This window comes from Ostrinia nubilalis, chromosome 1 (assembly GCF_963855985.1).
Source record: "Ostrinia nubilalis chromosome 1, ilOstNubi1.1, whole genome shotgun sequence".
Classification (NCBI taxonomy): domain Eukaryota; kingdom Metazoa; phylum Arthropoda; class Insecta; order Lepidoptera; family Crambidae; genus Ostrinia; species Ostrinia nubilalis.
The window spans coordinates 12,722,233-12,745,281 of record NC_087088.1 but is presented as its reverse complement, the minus strand read 5'-3'; the positions used below and the strand labels follow the sequence as shown (position 1 = coordinate 12,745,281).

Below are 23,049 nucleotides of genomic sequence, written 5' to 3'. Positions count from 1 at the left end.
CAAATTGCTAGCAAAATGACGATTGCCATGGCTACAGCCAAAACTTTAGCATGTTTTCGGCGAGGACACGTTTGCTAAACTTCAAAAATGACGTTTTCCGATACATTTTATGACAGTGACAGCACTTACCGCTAAAAGGACGCCATTTTTCCTAGTAGCGCTATTTTCTGCCAAACGCGCCCAGTGTGCGTTCCCGCCTGAGGCAGGGAAAATGGAGGGAAACGAAAAATAAAGACAACTTTAATTTTTTTCTCTTCTCAATATCTAAATAATCAGTATAATATTCCTACATAATTATTGCGGAAAGCAGATTAACTTATTGATAGTACATAATTATGTAGGTATAAGCGGAAACGTGCACCGGGTAAAATCCGTACATTTTGCGCGAATTTATTCCATACATAATTACAGAAGTTTGTCAACTAGGTAAGGACTTACAAACACTTGCTGCTGACATCTGCTCTTCCCGCTCAGTGAGTGTGGTGATAACTATATTCCAATCTTTAGTAATTCATATTTCTAGTTCATGAATGGATATCCTTTTTAGTGGTCGGTAGTTCAAGTTTTTGTATTTTAACCTAATTTGCAACAAAAATACAATGGGCGAGTTTAGTGCCTGATTTTCTTTCCTCCAGTCAGCTTATAAGCTAGGCGAGCTAGACAAAAAATATCTACGTAGTGGCAGTTTATTCATCTTTTAGAAAATCTTATAATATGCCTATTTATGAACTAAAGTAACTTGAGTGCTACTTATACCTACATTTTAGGTGGCTTTAAGTAAAATTTCTTAAATGTATGTATAAAAGTTAGGTACCTACTTAAAAATTATGGGAATCACATTGAGTAGGTTTAACAGTTGCGTAAAAGAAAAGTAACACAACGAATGCAAAACACTTGAGTCACTCGAGCTTGGCTGATTTCACAGGATTCGTTAGTATTAACGGGACAGGCTCGCAGCAAGTGTGGTTCGTAATGTTAATGGTACAAAGTTGATTAATATGACCGATGGACGTACCTGGAGGCGCTCTATGAATGGCAATGGGCTTATACCGCTACGTAAATTTGAATTCTATCTTCAAGTTTGCGGGCAGTGAAAATGTGGAAGTCCTGGCCGACGGTCGACCAATTAGATTTAGCTCCAAAATGAGCGTTCTAACCCGTTTGAAGTCGAACAAAGTTTTGGTATGTGTGAAAAGTTGGTGTTGCTCGCAGTGAATCGAATGTTTGTGACTGGGAAGCGGAGCTGGAATGATTTTGTGGTTGTTTGCTATTTGTACAGGTTCGTGAATTAATCAGTAGCGGCAATTTGCGCTTTCGATCTAAAACGCGTTCGACATTTTCCGCCACTACTCGAATCTGCTAATTGGTGTGGTCGTGGAAGTGCCTCTCTACATCCTACCTTAGTGATTATTCATTTATTATGCCTACGTTGAAGATAAGTATTGATTTACCTAAATCTAGACTTGAATTAAATCATCAAGTTCTACCATAAACAGATTGTTTGTTTGAAAGAAGAAATGTAAAATTCGCAAACTGTAGGTAATGCTTTATTTCGTGGTGAATCTAAAAAACCCGGTAAATGTCCTCTTTAGAATTTGTTGCATTATTGATATTAACAAGTAGGTACCTACCTATATAAAAAGTTAAATATGGCAAGTAAAATGATAGTTAAAGTTTCATTCATTATGGTCATGGTCATGGGTTACTGCTTCTTAAAAGGTGGAATCGTAATTTATTTATTGGCCATTGACTAGCTTAGCACTTACATCATAGTTCACCATAGGGGTTACCTACATTATAGGCGCTACTAATGAGTTGTGTACTATGATTATGGGCTATTTATGTGAAAAAATTAGTAAAAGAAATAGAAGAAGCGTTTATTTACACAGGAATTTTATACTATCTTAACTCTCACAATTCTTTCAATAGAAAGAAAAATCATCCTCGACTAAATTAATGGAAGAACATGCACCAATAGATGTCTACTATCATCATAGTAGTACTATACATAGTAGTATGTATTTTACGAAAGCGCAATATACATAAGTAGTAAATCAATTATCACGTGGTTTAATAAATTGCCCAGCCGGGCTAGGATGCGCGCCGTGATAAAATCTTATCGATGATTTTAGACGACAAACGTATGGGATTATCCCTTTAAATCGATAAAATGGCACAATAAAATCTTATCGCGGCGCGCATCCTAGGCCTATAACAGTTCAGACATTACATTAATTGAAGAAAATAACTGTAGGTCTCTAATCTACTTAGTACGTCCAAGTTTGCTAACGGTATTGCGGCCCAACAGAACCACATAATAACACAATGTACCTAGGCACATTGCAGTTCCTGAGACTGGTTATAGACTTTGCGGTCAAATCCAAAGTTTGTTAGATTTTCGGCTCATTTCATAAGGAACCAAGGTTCTTACTGCACTAAAGGACTTTCGATGTCAAATTGTACCGGTTACGAGTAACTTTCACTGGGCTGTGATATGGCTAGTATTTATGAGTACAGAACCTACGCTGCATACTAAATTGCATAGATATGGCAGATAACGCCCGCATCCCCGGTTGTTACCATATTCATGAGTGCAAGGTACCTTTAGATTATCAATTAGCAGCCATACCGTCTGTAGAAAAGAAAAGGAATACTTGAAACCAGTCAGGTAACAAACTTAATCCACAATGTAATTTTTACATTGCTTCCTTGGGCATCCTTCCAATTCCCAATTTGAGCTAGATCAAAGTTTGTTCGTTTTATCTTCTCTACATTTTTACTGTCATTATTTGCTACTCGAAAATCAAGCAAAGTATTCTAAAAATTGTTACACTGATGATGGAACTTTGAATATCATTTAGAAAGAATGGAAAACACCTCACGGCAAATGTAGTGTTGGATGTCCCCTTCTTACTAAACCGAGATGAAAAGATCGTGCTTTGACTGTTAGCAGAGGACTGCTCTCCTTAGCATAAGCTGAACTAGTGATGATGATCCATGATAAAAAGACATGGGTTTTAACGCGACATTTATGAATGAGTTACATTATGCACTCACGGCTTGATGACGTTAACATAGCAGCCGAAACGTCAAGCCGTGAGTACATAATGTAACTCATTCAGAAATGTCGCGTTAAGACCTGTGTCTTTCTAATTTCTATTTTAGTTTAAAATCTTATGATCCATGATGTTCTTTTCAGGAGTGTCGGGGATTCAGTGGGATGCACCCACCCCCTATGACCCCGTGTGGCTGGCAAGCGTGCAGCTTTACCCAGCTATCCCACCCCTCAACGAAACCCGGTTTTGGTGGGGCTGGGTCTATGAACAGGATGTCCAGTTCAGACTTTTTACTAGGTAACTAAAGTTTTTTTTAATCCACAATGAAGAAGCTCTTGCTCCTAAACCACAGACGAACTGGCTTTTTTACCTCCAACTGCCTGAACATAACAATGTTATTAACATTGTTGTTATGGCTATAGACTTTTAAGTAAAATGGTGGTAACTAGCCAGGCGGACTTAGAAAAAATTACATAGAAAAGCAAAAATATACAAACGTAGGAAATTGACTGTAGCAGTCTCTTTAGTTGTAATTTACAAGTACATAAACAAGCAATCTCTACTATGACTGTTGTCAAAATGTTGTAGGTAGATAAGTTTCTTCCTATAAAGACAACTTGCAAAGCATACCTATCTACCTCAGCTGAATTGATTTGATTTACCTACATACCATATTGACGCAGGTTTCATCTAGTTGTTTCTGTGATCTCGTCGAATATTGATTACGGACTGCAGCTGGGAAATACACATGTGTTAGTTATGGCAAGAAGTTAGTTCGGCACGGTTTGCAATTTGAAAGATGGGGCAACTAACCGTTCAAGTTTCCCTTCTTGCCCCTTATCTTGGCATGTGGGGGAAGTAATATCATGTTATTATAGTATGAGATTAATATAGACACGGGTATCACAAGGACACCAAACTCTAGAGACTGTAATTAAAAATTCCTTGGTGCCGACTTTATCCTAGATGTTCATGAAGCAAAGCTGTTGTCAGCAAAATCTGTATTGAAAACATTGTAACAAACAATCTCCAAAATCTTTTTGAAGCACAAAATAATCGAAATACTTTAACAATTAAAAGGTTAATCCTTAGATGAAAGTTTCGACAAATTTTTTCAATGCCTTTTCTCAGAAAAGAAGTGCTTTCTTTTGTTTTTTTACTAGAATTAAAAGGTTGCTTTTAGGGACTGTAATTATTTTGTGTTATTTGGGACAAGGTAGATTTACGTAATATCGAATGGTTTAAGTTTAAAAATATACTCGAATCGTAGTATTCAATTTCATTCATAACTTTTTGAACATTTTTTCATCACTGAACAAGTATGAGCAATATTTTCTGCGACTCACACTGAAACCATCCCGACTATACATTTTTTTTTACTATTTCAGGAGCAATCCGTTTGAATATCAAATTATTAAAATCAATGACACGAAGTCTCTTTACGACTCGCACTTCGACTTCAACAAGAAGGTGAAGGTGCTCACCCATGGGTGGCTCAACCATGGAGACAGTCCCATGCCTGAATCCATCAAAGAAGGTACATCATTGTCCATTTTTTAAATGAAATTATTATAATGAAGCTCAAGTGGGTGTGAAAACTTACACGAATCAGAATCAAGTGTTTAAAAATCATCGTCTTGATGTGATGCTTGAGTTTAAATCTAATTTTGAGCTTCTTGCTAAATGGGTGTAACCTCTAAGATGAAACATGCTTACACAGTTAACCACACTCGTAAATAACTATGAAGCGATCACGTTAGTCGTTAAGTAGTATTAGCATCAGTCATTGGCTCTAATTATTATATACTTGCAACATCTAACTTTAACGATAACTAGTATACCTTGTATGGAGTTCAAGTTAAAATAAGATGGTGCAACCCAGCCTTAGAGTTCTGTGGTTAGCGTGTATGGTAACGTAACGAGCAGTAATTTTACTCAATTATCCTTTACTTAAGCTACAGGGCAACAAACTTATGACTCTCACCAATTCCAGCGTACCTCAACGTGAGCGACTTAAACATAATAGTGGTAGACTGGGGCAACGCAGCCAACGTCAACTACATACTGGCCAGCTACAACGTTGCCATGGTGGGTCGTCTGCTGACCCAGTTCCTGAACTTCCTCATAGATGAGGGGTTCTCTATGAACGATATGCACCTCATAGGGCACAGCCTGGGAGCACACGTCGTGGGCATAGCAGGCGCGTATGTGAGGGAAGGACCAATCGATACTATAACAGGTAATCAATCGACTTTTGGCATGTAGAGTTTTAGCCTAGGCGCAGACCACCGACTCTTAGTTGGTTGGCCGATAGTTGGGCCCGATTTTTTGTATGAAGAATCGGCCGATACCAAATCGGTGTAATGTGCGCACTTTCATACATCTCTATACTGATTAACAGCCCGACTCAACTATCGGCCAACTAAAAGTCGGTGGTCTGCGCCTAGGCTTAGCTAGAATTTCTTGGGTTTTCTGTAAAAGTTCGTTCCGTAGCGACAAGGCCATCTAAATACACGTGGGTAGCAAAATGACGAGAAAAATAGGCTAAACGAAGATCATCTCCTTTTTGGAACGGACTTTTTATAGCTGGAATTCTAGTAAAATAATATCACCATCAAAAAGGGAATAATATTTTAGGATTATACTTTCGCATAATACATACGAAGTTGTTTTATTTTGGAAAGTCAATAAGTAGGAGATACAGTTTCCATACTTTTAGAGATGGAATTTTTGGGCAGCTTATCGGTCAATTCTTTCAGGTTTAGACCCAGCCTTGCCACTGTTCACACTCGGCAACAAAGACGCGCGTCTCGACAAGCATGACGCTCGCCATGTCGAGGTGATACACACGTGTGGTGGCTATCTCGGCTTCGCCTCTCCTCTGGGTCACATAGACTTCTACCCCAATGGAGGCACACGTCAGCCAGGCTGCACATTTGATTATAGAGGTAAATTAGAAAAAGTATGCATATTATTACCTATGTAGAGACATTATACATGGCTTATTACTCGGAGCTGGAACAGAAAATAAATACTTTGTTTCAATAACATATTAATTTAAAGACACTTAGGTATAGGTGTTTCAATACTCATGTCTACTCGTTATTCCTTTGAAATCAAAGGAATAACGAGTAGACACAATATTGATTTTTAATCCACTCCATTCCACTATGAAAACATTGTTAAAGACGTAAATGACAATGCTAAGTTTAAAAAATCAAAAACCTACTATGGCTTGCAAGAAAACCTGCATTATGTAAAACCAAGTCCCTTTTTTCTGCTCATTACTTAATAATCGATGCAGTTCTAGGTTGTACTTTTTTCCTTAAACTTTCCAGGTCTTTGCGCCCACAATCGCGCGCACATGTTCTTCTCAGAGTCCATAATATCCAGCGTGCCCTTCACGGCCGTCCGATGCAAAGACTATGATGAGTTGTACTACACGGGCTCCTGCAAAGGAACGGGGGAAACCCTGATTATGGGCGGCTTTGATATACATTACGGGTAAGTTCCTTATAATATAAAGAGTCTAGATTTGTTTCATTTCCATTTGGTTGGTCACACACTTGACTATAACTTCTGTGTGTCCACATAAGGTGGCTGCAGGCCGCTTCCAACTGACCAATCTGGAAATCAATGGGGAATGTGGGCGTCTTAAACGAGTGCAGTGTAGGCTAGTGTAGGATGCCCACCCACAAGGTGGACCGACGACCTCATAAAGGTAGCAGGAAGACACTGAATGCAGGCCTCTACCAAGTGGTCAGTATGGAAATCATTGGGGGAATCCTATGTTCAGCAATGGACGTCCTATGGCTGATTAATGATGATGATGACGAGTGAGTTTAATACAGAGATTGATAGTAAATTGGCACAATATGCAGAGCAATTGATAGTATCAGTTTGATGTCCAACAATCTTAATCTAATCATAGGGGTAATTGATAGGTACAGTATTATTCTAGTGAAATAGTCGCTTATGGCCATTTAGTTAGCTTATAATTACCATCGATAATGATCGACTTTGTCTCTACACGTTTTAGCGGTTACTGACTGAATGATTAGTATTAAGTATTTTCAAAGTTTATGATCATATTGAAAGTATTGTGAAAAAAGTATTTCGCCAGATATTTGGAAAATAGTGAATGGATACTTAAAAGAAGGGTTTAGCCATAACATACACCTCAAGCTATCAAATCAGGGTTGGCTAATCGAACATAAACTAAGTGTATGTTCCTCAACTCGGCGATCGTAAATGTACATCACCCAGATATACCACATTGCGGGAAAATAACGTACTACAATACGGATAAGTACAATACGTACTCGAGTGTTTTCTACGTGACCGGAATTAGTTGCGCCCGCCCCTAATATTTTATCCTGTACACACGGATGGTGAACTCAGGAATTTAAGTTATGCTCACACCATGAATCTACAAGAAGTTCGAGTTTAAATAAAGCTATATGTATACAAGAGCATGCTTATTTTGTCGGTAGTTTCTAAAATATGTACGATATGCTAATTTCGTCGTATCATATGCATCGCGGCAGCTATGAGATGTTTTTAGTTTTAGCCTCAGATCATAGAAAGAGAATAGATATGAAGTCGCGCGTAACTACAACGAGAACCAGTGTCCCCACATTTCCCCCACCACAGCTCCCACACACACATTCAACTGTGTAAAAACAAAGCGACTGAGAGTCTACGACAACATGTGCAACCGGCTTAAAAGTGCTGTGATTGGCCAGAAGGCGTGCCTTATGGCCATTCAATGGCCGCGTGACGTGACGCACACTTTGAAAAAAGCAATTAGAGAGAAGAAAGATAAAATGGAGTCGATAAGATATCGATACTTTAAATCCTGGGGGCAAGGCTCGAAATTGGTTTAAAAAATGCTTGTATGAAAACCTTTTTATTATTATACGTTATTATTATGTTCTTTAACGATTTTTGCATAAAGGAGTCAGTTCCATTTTGTATGGACGAAAAACTCAGAATCAATTATTGGGACTAAATGAAGTTACCTTATATTAATTTACCCCAACCAAAGCTCAATGTCGTTATCGATGGAGTATAGAAGTTATAGACTGACAAAGTTTGTATGAAAAGTCATGGGTTAAGTAGGTACTTGCGATTTTTACCAGTATTTACAATATTGGTAATATATTATTATTTACTTTAATAATAATAACAGGATCACTGTAATTATTATTAACGGGTAGTATTTAAACGAGTGACTGTAAATTTATTTTGTAAGTGTCAAAAATAATTAATGTGGGCTAAAGAATTACTAAGTGAGCGACTGAGTGCGAGTGACGAAAAATCAAAAGAACAGCAACTTACAAAAAAAAATTGAGTTCCTTAAAATACAAAATGAGAAGCTTCATAATATTTGAGCGACCTAATATTTGATTGAGTGTCAACGTTAGGTCCTGCATTTTTTTCAATATTTGGCAAATGCTTTTTTTATACTGAGCGGTATTTTTAACTTTAATGAAGTGTTTCGAATGCAAAAACTACTTTGAAAATACTATTATGAGCAGCGTATTATGAGCCCAGATTTAAATAAAAAATGATCTTATGAAATAAATATTTGACGGAACACTATTCTAGTAGCGACAAAAATAAATCATTAAAATTTAAGGGTAGGTAATAAAATAAAACAATGTATTACGAAAAAATGAAATAAATTTGTATTTTCTTAAATCGAATCAACAAAAAAAAAACAAAATAAAATAAGTCGCTTCTGTCAACCAAAAAAAAAAGTAATCTTATTAATAAGGTTCATTGATTGGTACCTATGAGGATTGAGGAGCTCTACCTACTCATCGTCACTGTATGATAAGTGCTGGCTTGGACTTAGCGGGCCGGCCTCGTTTTCTTTTTTGTCCAATAGGTATCAGTTTTGCTTCCAGTGGCGGTGTTGTTAGTTTGAGCCGAATTGCTAGACCCAAAACGTGTTTGCATACATATTTTGTTAAAAATTCGGGACAGTCGCACGATCCTTTTTGCCAGTCCAAATTTGGCAGTGTGGTTCTCTGGAAAACAACTGACAGTTTTTTATACTCGTCGAAAGATTGCCAGCGATCATTGTAGTTAAAATCTGTCACATTTTCGTTGCAAATCAAATATACTTTTTTGGTAGGATCAGATGCTATAATTTTTATATTTATGCCTTTCTTCGCCCAGATGTAAGCTTCCGTCCATTGTCGAAGCTCGATAGTAGGTGCCTCTGGTAACACAGAGTTTTCTAATGACCATTGGGCTACCATATCAGTAGCAACGGACAGAAATCGTGACAGAGAAAATCTTTCTCGCAATGTGTTATGGTCTTTTATGTTTCTATTAAATGACTCGAGGGCATTATTAGTCGATGGCGACATAGGTGCTGCACCTAAGAACCAATTGCGATTCTTTCTGAACCATTCCTCTTCCATGTACTTTACAAAGGTGGTTTGTGTTTTCCATTTCTCAAGGAACGCTTGCGAAGCGGCATCAAACAATTCGAGTGAAGCTGCGTTATGCAAAACATCTACATCGCTCAGAATACTTCTTTGATCCTTTTTTGGCACAATTGATTCTACTTTCTTTTTAATATTAATTTTAGCATGTGCCCAGCACATACGAATAGTCGGTTGTTCACCAAAAACTTCTAAAAATGCGTTTTTTATGCTTTGGGCTGCGTCGCAGATCAGAACTCTGGGTTTCATTGTATAATGGTATAATTGCATAACTTTCTCCTTTATTCCTTGGAACATTGTCTGAAAATCTTCTTGGCGCTCATAAGTTGACACGCCTAAGCAAATGGGATGAAATTTGCGATTTTTGTCGGTAGTGCCAACAATCAGCACGGGGAATCCCTGCCATATAAGTTTATAGGTTGCATCAGTGTGTATAATTTCCGTGCACAAAATATTTTTCAATAATGATTTGGTGGATATATTAAATCGAAAACTTGGTTTATCCCCTTCCATAATGTGGTAACTAATTACGAACACCTCATTTTCATCTTCAGGAATACTGGTACGGTTGTATATCCACTGCTCTAATTCACCCAAAAAAATACTCGATTTTCCAAATTTTCGTGCTCTGCGATCCGATAAATAATTGTTGAGTTGCCTTTTCGTTGGTAAGTGTATTCCTTTTATTTTAGCTAGTTCTGATAAAATTGCTTTGGGTTTTAAGCGCAAATCAAACAATTTGTTGATTTCCTCTTTTGTGTTCTGGCGAATTCCGTAATTATCTCGGGAGCCAATAGCATCATGGTTATGTTCTGAGTCAGTTTGATACATATTTACCATATCGTCATCATTAACAAATAACAAATAAAGCTCCGCGTCGCATTGCGGCCCTCTCCTTTTAACTTTATTGCAGCGGTAGAACCTTTTCTGCCCATCTTCAGTGGCACGTGTGTAGTTCCGCGACCAAGTACATTCAGAATTTATGAAGTTAAGAGCCTCTTCTTCATTAGAAATTTGTTTCAAAAATGCCCAATTTTTGTTCTTCTTTTGCTTTTTAGTCACTGTAATTTCTGTTTCACTTTCAGAATCACTTTGGTACACTGGAACTTCATTCATATTATCACTACTTGTCCCTGGAAAGCTAGAATTGTTCATGATTGAAACTATAAAGCAGATGCAGATCTTAAAACCAATTAATTACGTGGCACGTCCAAATATTACGTCACATCAAAACATAAACAAACGCACAATGCTGCGTGCGAGCAAAGGGTGCGCGCGCATGGCAATCGTAAACACGCAACGCTATTGGTCCGCAGCCCAACTCACCTGACTGTTTTGATTCTTCGCCCCGCCCCCATTCGAATTCGCGCGCTGTAACAATCTGTAGTTTTCATTAATAAAGCGTATCAAAATAAAAAACATGAGACCTCAAATATAATATCAGTAACCAATAATCATTAATAAAGCAGCTCACAAAACTTTGCTTAGAATTAACTTTTTTGTAGTTCGTTCAGTAACACCTCAATTAGAAAAATCTAATGTATCTTCATATTAAAGTTGCCCTCTCTGTATTTCTAGTCGCTCACTTAGTAATTTAGTCGCCCGGATAGTATTTTTATGTCTGAAATGTAATAATCAAAACCCACATTTTGTAAGCTCGTTCTGGATTTTATTATTGATCAATATTCGTCGTTAGTTTGGTTAATTTTTCGCTTACTCAAATTCATACCGCTCAATGTATTAAAACAGTATGCCATCATCAGTCGCACAGTTTTTTTTTAGTCGCTCGTTTTATAATTCCCCATTATTAACTACTATCGCGCATTAACTTTTTAATTATGGCGAAATTCGTACCGCCTATGTTTATCAAAAGCTTTCAACTAGCTCTTATAGTAATTACATAGTTGACAGTTACTAATCCCTTCTACTATTGTTATTGTTTTTGTAAAAACTTAAAAATCGCAAGCAACTCATGATTTTTTCATTCAAAATTAGAAAATAGAAAATAATAATTTACTTCTATTTATCGATAATAGGAAACCGTATTAGAACACGAGCCCTGCACTATGTTACGACCGGCACATGCGGCCGTACTGTGTATTTTCACGCGTCAGTGGATATCGGAAGAAATAAAATACATTGCGCAGTAGTTACGCATGACATAAAGTGGTTGCTAACTAAATCGTCAATGTACAACGTGTTTGAATTTTTATCACCACTAATTTCGATATCGCAGTAAATGTCACGGCACTGAATTCGTTCGTAAAAATGTTTAGTTTTTTTATTTATAAGCAAAATACCAATGGATTTGCAATACTTACATGTGGTAAATGACTTCATTGTTCCTGTAGTTCTTCGTTTCACTTATGTTATTGCACGTTACGACGCATTATCCAACAATATCGGAGAACATTTCCTCAGTACGACTAAATCGCGACTAACCTGGCGTCGCGGGCGATGTTCGTTTCTGGGCATATCGCGGAGACACGCGCCACGCCCCCGTTTCACATCTATTCCCTTCTATGATCTGAGGTTTTAGCCAAAAAAGGAATGAAACTTACTCAACTGTTTCTATGTCTCACGGCAAGATAAGAATTAAATTGCCTTTTGGATATTCGAGTAGAAACTCAAGCGCCAAATGGGCATTTTGTAAAGCCTACTCCTCTTTTACTGCTGGAGAGAAATAGTTGAAAAAAATATATGTTATACAACAGTTCAAGGACTACATTTGTGACGTTTGAATTTTCGCTACGTCTCTTTGTTTTGGATTAAAAAAATAAATACGGGACATCGATTTTTTACTTAAATTCCCTACTCCTCCAAAACGGCTATGTTAATTTAAAAGATTTTTGCACGAATAGATTAGGAATTCTTTAATCTTTAAATGACACGTTGCGTTTTTCAATCGAACATTACTTTCATTCATAAATTTTACTTTTGATAAATTCCGAACGTTTTGCTGTTGAGGGGGCCTTCGCGGGGTGCGGGCGGCAGTCGGCCGCTGGCCTTCAGACGGGTAGGTTGTGTCACTCGCTGCAAACTGACATTAGCGATCAAAATGAATTTTTTCTTTGGCTGAGTTGCACCACCTGACGTGACCTAACTTTGACCGTAGCTTTGGCGATAACCGGTGTTTTTTGTATGGAGTTAGACAGACTTTTGACGCTTGTCAAAGTTGAAGTAAGATGGTGCAACCCAGCTTTTGTTCGACAATAGATTTTATGTCAGAATTGTTCATAGAGTACGTGCAGTCAGACGATACAATTGAATTATGACACGCTCAGACGCTATTTTCTACCTGAATAGAATCAATCGATTCTATTCAGGTAGAAAATATAGGTACTAATAAGTATAAAAAATATAATTGACTCCAAAACAACTGCACTAGATAAATACAAGTAGAAAAATTATTACGTTATTTATTTACTAGGCCTTTGCAATCAGTATCCAAATTAGGAGCTAGTCAGAATCTGTAACTTAGTCGATTTACGTGAAGAAAACAATTTATATTTTTCATACTTATTAGAATTAGATTTTCAATATTATGTTTCTTCGGGAAAATACCACAATTAAAAATAACACCTGTAACGCCCCTGGGTCTGCGGGTGTCTATGGGCGACGGTAATCATTTACCAACAGGTGATCCGATTGCTCGTTTGCCTCCTGTCACATTAAAAAAAAATAAGATAAAGTGGTATTGAATTGTTCTATAGAGCTTATTAAAAAATTTGGATACCTACTGATTACAAAATTAGCCATTTTCGGAGTCGGTGGCAGCCTACCTTTTGGTGAGTCGTTTTGGAGTTGGTTTTAATTTTTAGTGAAATTAATCTATTTCATGCCTTTAGTAGACTATAGGTACTCAGTAGACCTTGTTGTTGCCACTGAAGGTGCATAGGTACACAGTACATTGATACCATATTTTTCATGTTAAGTGCAAATAAACTTCCCTAAATTACCAAACCATGAAACGTACCTATATTATTAAAAAATGTCGCAGATAAAAACTGAAATCCTCTTATAAGGTGATGAATTTTAGGAACATGTCATGAAACCAAAATTATTAGCATACAAGAGCTTGTTTTAAAAAAAAACTTTTTATTTATGATGGGGAATTTACTGCGGCGTAGTAGCAGAGATTTTCCATTTGTAGATCGTAATAATTTCGAAGAATAGGGATGTTTCGTGGATAAAGCAAGAAAGTAGCAAGAGTTTGAATTAGTCCGCCGACTTACCAAAAAAAAAACTCTAAATGTATTTTTCACTTTTTAAACTTATGAAAATTTAAAGAGATGAAGCGCACCAAAGTTCAGAAGATGAGGCACATGACGTCAAGGCATGCTTAAAAATGTGGCGATTTGTGTCGTCACGCGGAATTTCATCGCATCATATCTTCGTAGGTAATTACTTGTTTAATTGACAAATAAAAATATCCTGTGTCCAATATTTTTTGATAATGTAAAATTGACGGACCAAAAGTCTTTTTTTTAAAAACTAGCCTATTCTTATGGCCACATTCCAGCTCCATCATCAGACCCTGCAGTTTACCTTAGAGAATTGAAGACTCATGATTTTCAAAGTAGCGTACTTACATAACATTAGGTACTTGCTTATACATTTTCAGTTTATTCTTCATAAGTGACACAGAGAGAATGACAATAGACAAAAGCAGAAACATTTGCTTTTTTAGGCCATAGACAATACTAGGTACCTACTAATGCGTTCCAATAGGGATGATGACTGGGTAATGAAATCGAAATTCTATTTAGTCCGTCAGACAGATAATTAGAAAATATTAGGCTCATATTTTTTTTATTTTTTCCATAATCGAATAATTACAGTATTATATTGAGTTGAAATCTCGCGTGACGTCACATTTGAGTAAAATTTCTACTCAAGCGTGGCGTACTATCGCGCCATTTCAACTCGATGTAGCACTGTTATTATTTAATTATGAAAGAAAATAAAAAATATGAGTCTAATATTTTCTAATTATCTGTCTGACGGACAAATAATTGAAATTTTGTCATCTAGCCTAGTTGTCGTCAGGAAGTTGGTCTAACTAATTCAGCTTGCAAGATTCCACCTGAACAAACATTTATGTAATTACCTACATACATCATACTTAAATTGCAAGCTAAATAAAAGCTTGTAATAAAGTCGGGTTTGTTCAAATTTCGAGAACGACTGAACCAACAAAAGCATTAGAAAATTTACGAAAAATAAAATAAAATTTTATCCCGTACAAAATGTTCATGGATTTTGTTATTTTTATTAAATACCTTTACGCCTGAGTTAAATGACACCGACATCAAGGTTCATCAATTTAAGTTTAAAATAATAGGCAGTAATGTATGAAGAAAGAGCTTCTATTCTGTATCTACCTATGCCCGTGTATTTTTGATCGGTGTCAAATCGGAGTTTTTGGTGCGGGGTACGCGGGTGTTGCTCGCGGCGTGAAGGTCAAACGCCCAAGGTCATTGAGGACTCTAATCGCCTTAAGAACTGGAGTGCTTAGTTTAAAGTAGCAATCACGTAGGCTAGGCATGAGCTTTATTTTTCTTTCAATGAAAAATTCACAACATACCTACTAGACCTTATTATTGCGTGGGTTATAACAACTGAGGTCCCACAATTCTGTGTCTATTTAGATAATTTTACTGTGTGTTTCGCAGCAGAAAAATATTTATTCCAGATATCCGCATTCCCCACTGATATCCCACTGTCAAAATGTCACCAGTGTCAACTGGGGGCACAAATACAGAAAATGATTGTTCCAATTTCTGTCTTCCTACTTCTAACAAATCTGTCCACCCTGGCATGCTAGCGTTTTGACTTTAGTAAACATCCAACAAGCGATCCAAGACTATCTTAGAGCTCGCGTTCCTCATTTATAGGCAGCATTAGCATGTGTAATTACTGGGGTCTAGTCCGACGTGTTCCCTTGGCTCCAGGCTTTATTCCAGGAACGAATGCGCTGTAGCTTAATGCTTCTAGCGTTCTTAATCTGTTTTACTTGCAATAGTCATAGTCATAGTCATAGTCATTTATTCCATAAACAATAACATTATCGTATTGGAAATATTACAAAAAACATGAAAAATTAAAAAACATCAACCGATATAAAATCACAAATTATACAACACAGCATAAAACTTTAAGGAAGCATTTAACAAAATGAGATCTTTATTTTTTATCATTTAAATAATCCTCAATACAATAATAACATTTCTTCAATAACAAAGACTTAAGCTTATTTCTAAATTTATTAAAATTATAAATATGCAAACCAATGCTGGTAATTAGTTTGCAATGTTTAATATAGCGCATAATACATAGTACTTAACTCTAAATCATACCTAAGTAAGAAGGATAGAAGGCATATAGTAATTAAGAGCCTACGCACACGAAGTTTCTTGGAGCGCGCTGTCGACGTGCGTTTGTAGCGATACCAGGCCTGTTCATCTCCGCGAGTTTACATCGAAAACAAAACACGCACGATGGCCCACCTACAGGATACTATTCGACAAGGCCTCACATACGAGCGAACATTGACTCACGCACGCGTATTCTTGTGTATGATGGAAGAAAATAAAGAAAATGGTGTACTAAATACTGTGCAGTATTTAACTGCCTAAATAATAAAAAAAACACAGAATGTACTTTTTTAAGTTGCCTCAAGACACTGAGAGGTAAATAAGTAGTTAATATTATTCATGATAATTCATGCTAAATCATGTATTTCCTCCGCCATTTTCCGCAGTTTGGCACCTCACGTCACATCATTTTACCGAAGTCAGCCCTATAGCTTCGGCGCAGTGCCGATCACTGACGTTTGTCAACAAAATGGTGCTTGACTCTTGAGACAGGCTAAATTACACCATATTGTTAATGACATTGAGCATACATTTTTTTAAATACCTTCGCGAAGTAAAACTTCTGCACGTAGTATTTATTATTATTCTGTGGCGATACACATAAAAGTCGGTTCCAATTTATAGAATGTTTGTAGGAAAAAAACGCGCGTCGTCGTTTAAAAAAAGCGCCGTGTGCATAGGCCATTTGACATTACTAGAGGAGGTAATCAGGTAAACTCTACATTCGTGCGAAGAATAAAAAATATCAGCATTCAATAAATATAATGCAAAGGACAATGTTCGTTCTCCATACATTGTTCGCCGTTAGATCAACAGTGCCGAAAAAATACTTTCTAGGTTCTAAATGACACAAATCTTTATGTAAGAACAATTATTCCTGGCGGACCAATTCTATAAACTTATTGATAGCAATATTGTTATCATAACCTCTTACTTACTAGTATTGTATTATAATATTGTATGCACATCGATTTGGGAGATGTTCTGTATTGTAGTTGTCGCAGCCAAATTGTATTATAATATTGGACGGGTTTTGGAAATAGCTCGGCGTTCCACTTTTATCATTTACTTACTTACATTTTGCACGTAAATAAATAACATGAATCCTATGTTTACTTTCCACTCTTGACATTTAACACGTGACTTACCAAACTAACTATCTCCATGGTTACCGTCTTAGTCTATGCATGACTAGGGATTGAACAACTTTTAATTGAATATTATTAACAATTCTCGATAATTTTTATCGATTGAAAAATATTCGGTATTTGAATCGAAAGGTATATTCAATTTTATCAATATCAAAATATTCAATTTTAATAATAAAATAAATATTATTTACTACCACCTATGAAATGTTCTGAAAATTGCCTGGAGCGCTCCCCCAATCCTGGGTTTTCCCTTTCCAAACTGAGAGGACATCATTTTGGTTCTATCGATACATTATAAAGGTAGGTACTTAATATTTGAAATGTATTACCAATTATTGTTATAAGCATTTTGAGTGAATAAAACTTTCAATTCTATTAGAACTTTAGACATTTCTCTCACTTTAAGCGGCATTGGATTTTTCATCGGATTTTGAAACTGTTACAGATATATTAAAGATGATCCCATATTTATGTCATTGTCAATATCAGTATTATGATCACAATTCTTTTTATTTTATTCATGACCTTTTAGACCAGTTGGACACATTAGATAGCTTCTTGTAGTATCGTGCAATATATTTTTAACTTTTAATTAAAATCTAGTCATACTGTAGCAATTTGGACGATTTATTTTATTTACAAGATCGGTATCTTATTGTCTATGATGACCGCAATCAACATCACTATTACGTGGATTCCTAACAATGAAGTACGGCATTGCCTTGTGCCGATTTTACATAGATTTTATCGACACAAATTATGGAACTTCATAGGATATGGAGCAGGCCACGCCCTAAAATGTCCGGATGTCGTCATAGTATTATGGAATACATATAAAAGACTTTTATTATTTCATTTTCTAATCCTCAAGTGTCCATTACAATCTAATTAATATTTATGTATTCAAAAAGTAAGAGATCAATTTTGATACTTTACTGCTGTGCCCAGGAATCTGAGGCCGTTTCTGACAATGTCCTTTTATTATAACGTACCTAGTTGCAAACTTGCAAAGCTACTTATTTGCCAACTTTATTAATATTTAATAGCAAAGCAGCTCAGCATGACTTTACTAGCTTGTTTGAAAACTGAAAAAACTCAATAGTGAAAATGGAAGATACAACCATTTATTTTCTCCACTAAGAGACATTTCTAAGCTTCTTAACGTAGTCATTTAAATGGAGAGCTCGGAATCTCATTACCATAAGATTTTCAATATTTTAAAATAAATAGACGGTGCCTGCAGTTCAAATAGAAAGAACTTTTGGATACAAAGAAATCTCAATGTAGCACAAGGTAAAGTTGAAATATCAAAAGCGAATCGGATTAAATATATTTGATTCAAACGTGATTATCCTAATTCTATTAGTATTTTGTGAGGTAAAGTGGTTAGATATAGGTAAAGGAATATCATCGGTGTAATTGTTCATTATACATTACCTATATGTTGCGAACAATCCCTAACATAATACTCGTATGTTATTCAAGGAATTGAGGCATGTTGGTTAGTATTATAGTGCGAGTCAATAGTGAATAGGGCCGATTAACATTAACACCAAATTGGCTATAAGTCTAGTGATATGCATAATGACGAGATGATTCAGGCACTGTGTTCTTTTTTTTTAGAAATATTGCTAAGTTCTATTGTCGCAGACTACCTATCGTAATGAGCCATGTAGTCAGAGGCCAACAAGTAGGTACCGATGTAACGTGTTACCTACACACGCGATCAAGATGAATCAAAATGTAGGTATTAATAACACGAGATACCATCTGCAAATATATGCATTCCGTTTCAATTAATTAGCGAATTTGCCTCAACAAATAGTTACCTACATACGAGTGTGACTATGTATCTTATTGAATAAAATACAATGGAAGTAAGTATTTTCGATTGGCCTAGGAAATTCTGCATCAAAAATCCCGTATGCAATACATTCAAGCAGAATCCGACCGTATATAAGTACTCGTACGTATGTACTCCGCGGCGCGGAAAATTCATAATTTTCTTTTCGTCGAAGAAAGATTTCCCTGAAACGTTATAACCTGGGAGAAAAATGACTCGCATTAGGTGGGCCTGCGGCGTACCTATGTATACCGAATAAATGTAGGCACATACATATTGTGTAAAGTATAGCTCCTGGATTTCATTTGTAAACAAAGTATGCTACTTGGAACAGTATTTTTACATTGAATTTTAACTAAGTAAAATATGTTTTAGTCAAAATTAAATTAATAAAAATTTTAAGAGAAATTGACAAAGCATTTAATGGTTATAGCATTATTTAAATTATTTCAAAATAAAAGTGTAAGCTTAAATACCTATTTTTCATGTTTTCTTATATCAGAGTGTCATGTTACAGCCTATGTAATAGTGATTCAGGAATTTGACTTGCTATTCAGATTTTACTAGCTGAATAACTATTTTTGTTGTTTTCGACATTTTCAGGTGTATTATACACAAAATAAATCTTTATTTTTACAGGAAAAATCGCCATTGCTTTTTTACCTCCATTATTCAGTGTTAAAGTTTTTATCAAAGTATAATTAAATTCTTCAGAATTAATTTATCTTAATAATTGTAACAGAACAAAGAGATGTTGAAGATTTTGTCGATGCCCTGTTAACCGATTGTTTTATGGAAATATCTTGAATGCTTGTAACAACAAAAGAAGTAATTTTAAGTATTCATGAACATGGCCAACTTTCGCTGTTAGGATTAATTAAACAAAGAACACCCGTTTCTAAAGCAGTAACAATATTAACTTTAGATTTCTATGTATATTTATATACCAAGACTGGCGAAATTTAATTATACATTAACGTTGAGGTAATGATAAAGTTTCAATTAAGCGGTTTCATTGATCGTAACTTAATTCTTTAAACTAAGTTAATTTTTAAAACATGATTAATTTTTTAAACGAAATGCTCTAGCGCGCTGATTGATAAGATAGGTAACTTTTATTGCTTCTACCGCTAATTAAGCTCATTTACCGGTTTTATTTAATAGTTAAGACCAATTTCAAAAGTTACTTTTTGTCCAACTACCTATGTAAAAAGTAAATAAAGTACAATTTTTTTTTTGTGTTTGTAAGATGAAATAACTTTGAATAAATCAAGTTTTGTTGTATAGCTATAACTAAAAGTTTAGTTTCTAAGTACTAAACAACTTTCACTGTTTTGGTATGACGCGACACAATTTAAATAATTCAAGATTTTATACAGCAATACCAACACGGAGCGGCATGTTTAAGCTAACCATAACATCGACTCTATGTTTCAATAAGTCGTATGTAAAAATTTTAGTGCTCTTAATTCTACTTTAAGACTATTAACTGTTTCTAGGTATTACACCTTCTAAAGCTTATTTTATTTCTTGGAAACTTTTGACGGTACAATGTTTTAGAAACAGCGTACTTTTTGAACAAAATAACGTTCCAAGTGTCTCCTTAAAACATGGTACTTTATAACATACTGCTTTTTGATATGATAGCGACGACATGTCCGGTTATGCCTCGACAACCCTAGCTAGGTCTACGGGCAACATGTAAATAAGCATAGGCCAGCTGTAATTTATGTAAATTATTTATACAACACCGTTATTGCCCCCCAAATCTCACAACCATTGTTTCGTTGCAGGAAAGATGGAATTTATTACCTCAAGACGAACGCAGAGAAACCCTACGCCCTTGGGGACCCGGCCTGAATTACAATAAAATATTAATTTCTCGCTTTGCCAACTTCGCCTATAAATTAAAAATTACAAAGAAATTACGTTACGACGCACTTATTAATCTTTCTTTGAAAAATTTGAACTTATGAAACTAAACTGCCACTGTATTTTTAAATAACGATTTTGTAAGAAAATTGTGGAAATAAATGCTTGTAATGTTTTGAAAAGATAAATGCTAAGAAATATTAACATTGTAGACATTTTTACATGTAAGGATAAAAATAATGTAATTTATTTATGAATATTTATTACAATCTGACCATGTTTTGTTTATTTATTTTGTTTTTCCAACCTTTATAGTTTATGGCGGAAAAATATAATTTTATTTATTCATGAAATTATGTAGTGAATTTGATAACGTATTGTAATGTTTTCGATATAATGTCACAAGTAGTTTATGTAAGTCTAGCTGGTTGGAAGGCTCCACGATATAATTGAGGATTTGGGATGAGTGGTTTAGGATTTAATTACATTATAAAAAGATTTCGTTCTCAAATCTTAACTTTTAAATTAGTATTTAACAAAGGCTTCCAAATATGTTCCAGCCATAGCTTAAACATACTTTCCGAAAGTTAATTCAGTTCCCCATTAAACAGTTTTTGACAAGCCATGGGAACAGTTCCAACAGTAATATCAGTGAGGCAAATCGCATTTCTCATATTAGGTAGGTATGTTGCAAAAGGGACGTTGAAATATTTATGTCGCCGAGTTTCTTAGCATATTTCTTTTAACCATTATTTATATTCCAATGTGCCTCATAAATATTTTGTCAAGCGGGACCGAAATACTTTTGAAAATATGCGAATGCGATGCCTTGTTCTCTTATTTCTTCCATTGTCATATTCGGTAAGTTGTTCATGCTAAATGATTCTTTTTGGGGAATAATTTGTGGAAATTGTTTCAATACATTTGGGCGTTCGTGTGTTGTGTCAATGATTAATCATTGCTACAATCACCATAATGCATCAGCATGCGTAGTTACGAGACCGAAGACTTGTAATGAATAACTAGACAAGCTGTTCAGAATTTAAAAAAAAATACAAAGAGTGATGTGCGCCAGTTAACTGCCTAAAATGGCTTCAAATAACTTAAATGCGCTCATAAATAATGAAAACTTTTTGTCGATTAAGTTAGTTTGCCCACTACAACCTTCGCGAGCTTCGGAGCACATCATGACATCTCGTTTATTCGAAATCGACTAAATTATACGAGTATAGTAGGTTATTGATGGGTAATGTGTAGTGAGAAATATCTCAATCTGCACAGCCTATCTAGTAGTACATAGAAGTGTATGCTAGAGACAATATTATTGAATTAATTGGCTAATGTTATGTGAACAATAATTAGCGGTCCACGCATCCCAACTGGCTGATGCAAATAGCTTATGCATTTCAGACGTTTGCCAACCGTTTGGTAGTTAGTCTTGAAATGTGTAGAATTTGTATTCCCCGTGGAAATGTTCGCCAGACACCGTCTGAATATTAACGTGGGACAAGAGAAATAATGTAGAATAAACCACCATTGCAGGACGTGCATGAAGGCGCACTATTCTGCTGCCAGCGACGCCTATGCAATTTGCCAGCGTTGCTTCTTTCAGTTATTCTTTCGGTCGGGCTGTGGTTAGGTGCTCCTTTGAGCCTTTATGCCCGAGTAACATAATAGTCTTGTATCGTTTGTGTATCCGCAGAGATATTCAATACGATCATTACTTTTGAAATTCTTTCAGAGGGAGCACTTGTTATTTTGGTTCGGAAATGATAGTTTGTGGCCTTAAAATACAGTGGAAACGTCTACTGATTACTAGCTGCGTCCGTGACTTCGGTCGCCTGGGACTTGTTTTTGACTAACAATGCAAAGAGTGTTGTTTGATTGAACAATGGAAATATGAACCAATACGACTAAAAGCGCGATCAAAACAACACTACAATTCTATTAATTAGTATTGTTTCACTTGAAAATTATAAAGTATAATAACTAAACACTAGCGTTACGGCTACATTTTCATTCACTGCGAGCATGACGATTACGATTATGTAGGTAATTAATATGGCAAATCACCGACGCTGTTAACTTTACAAACGTATGCGTGAACGTATTAGGTATTCGCTTACCTATTTTAAATTGGTTTTCCTGGCAACAACCCTGAGAAGGCAAAATAAATTTTCACCTAACTACCAGTTACTCTGAGAAGTCAGAAAGTAGCTAGAGGCAAAAATAAACTTAACACTAACGACACGGTCATGAAATATGAGCTCACGTAGAAGAGCAGTACTAACG

General features: G+C 35.7%; 1 protein-coding gene across 1 annotated transcript; it reads left to right on the top strand.

Moving 5' to 3' along the window:
* The first annotated feature begins 1,152 nt into the window (after positions 1–1,152).
* On the top strand, positions 1,153–21,045 carry LOC135075987 (pancreatic triacylglycerol lipase-like). Its single transcript, XM_063970435.1, has 7 exons — positions 1,153–1,279; positions 3,200–3,353; positions 4,445–4,593; positions 5,050–5,295; positions 5,816–6,004; positions 6,395–6,560; positions 20,679–21,045. Exons 1-7 carry the CDS (start codon positions 1,249–1,251, stop codon positions 20,743–20,745), a joined length of 1,002 nt encoding a protein of 333 aa, XP_063826505.1. The 5' UTR covers positions 1,153–1,248; the 3' UTR covers positions 20,746–21,045.
* Positions 21,046–23,049: the final 2,004 nt, after the last annotated feature.

Coding starts and splice junctions, on each gene's coding strand:
- LOC135075987 (XM_063970435.1), top strand. CDS start 1,249: ATGATTTTGTGGTTGTTTGCTATTTGTACAG. Junction 4,594..5,049: donor GCCTGAATCCATCAAAGAAG/GTACATCATTGT, acceptor CACCAATTCCAG/CGTACCTCAACGTGAGCGAC. Junction 6,561..20,678: donor GGCTTTGATATACATTACGG/GTAAGTTCCTTA, acceptor GTTTCGTTGCAG/GAAAGATGGAATTTATTACC.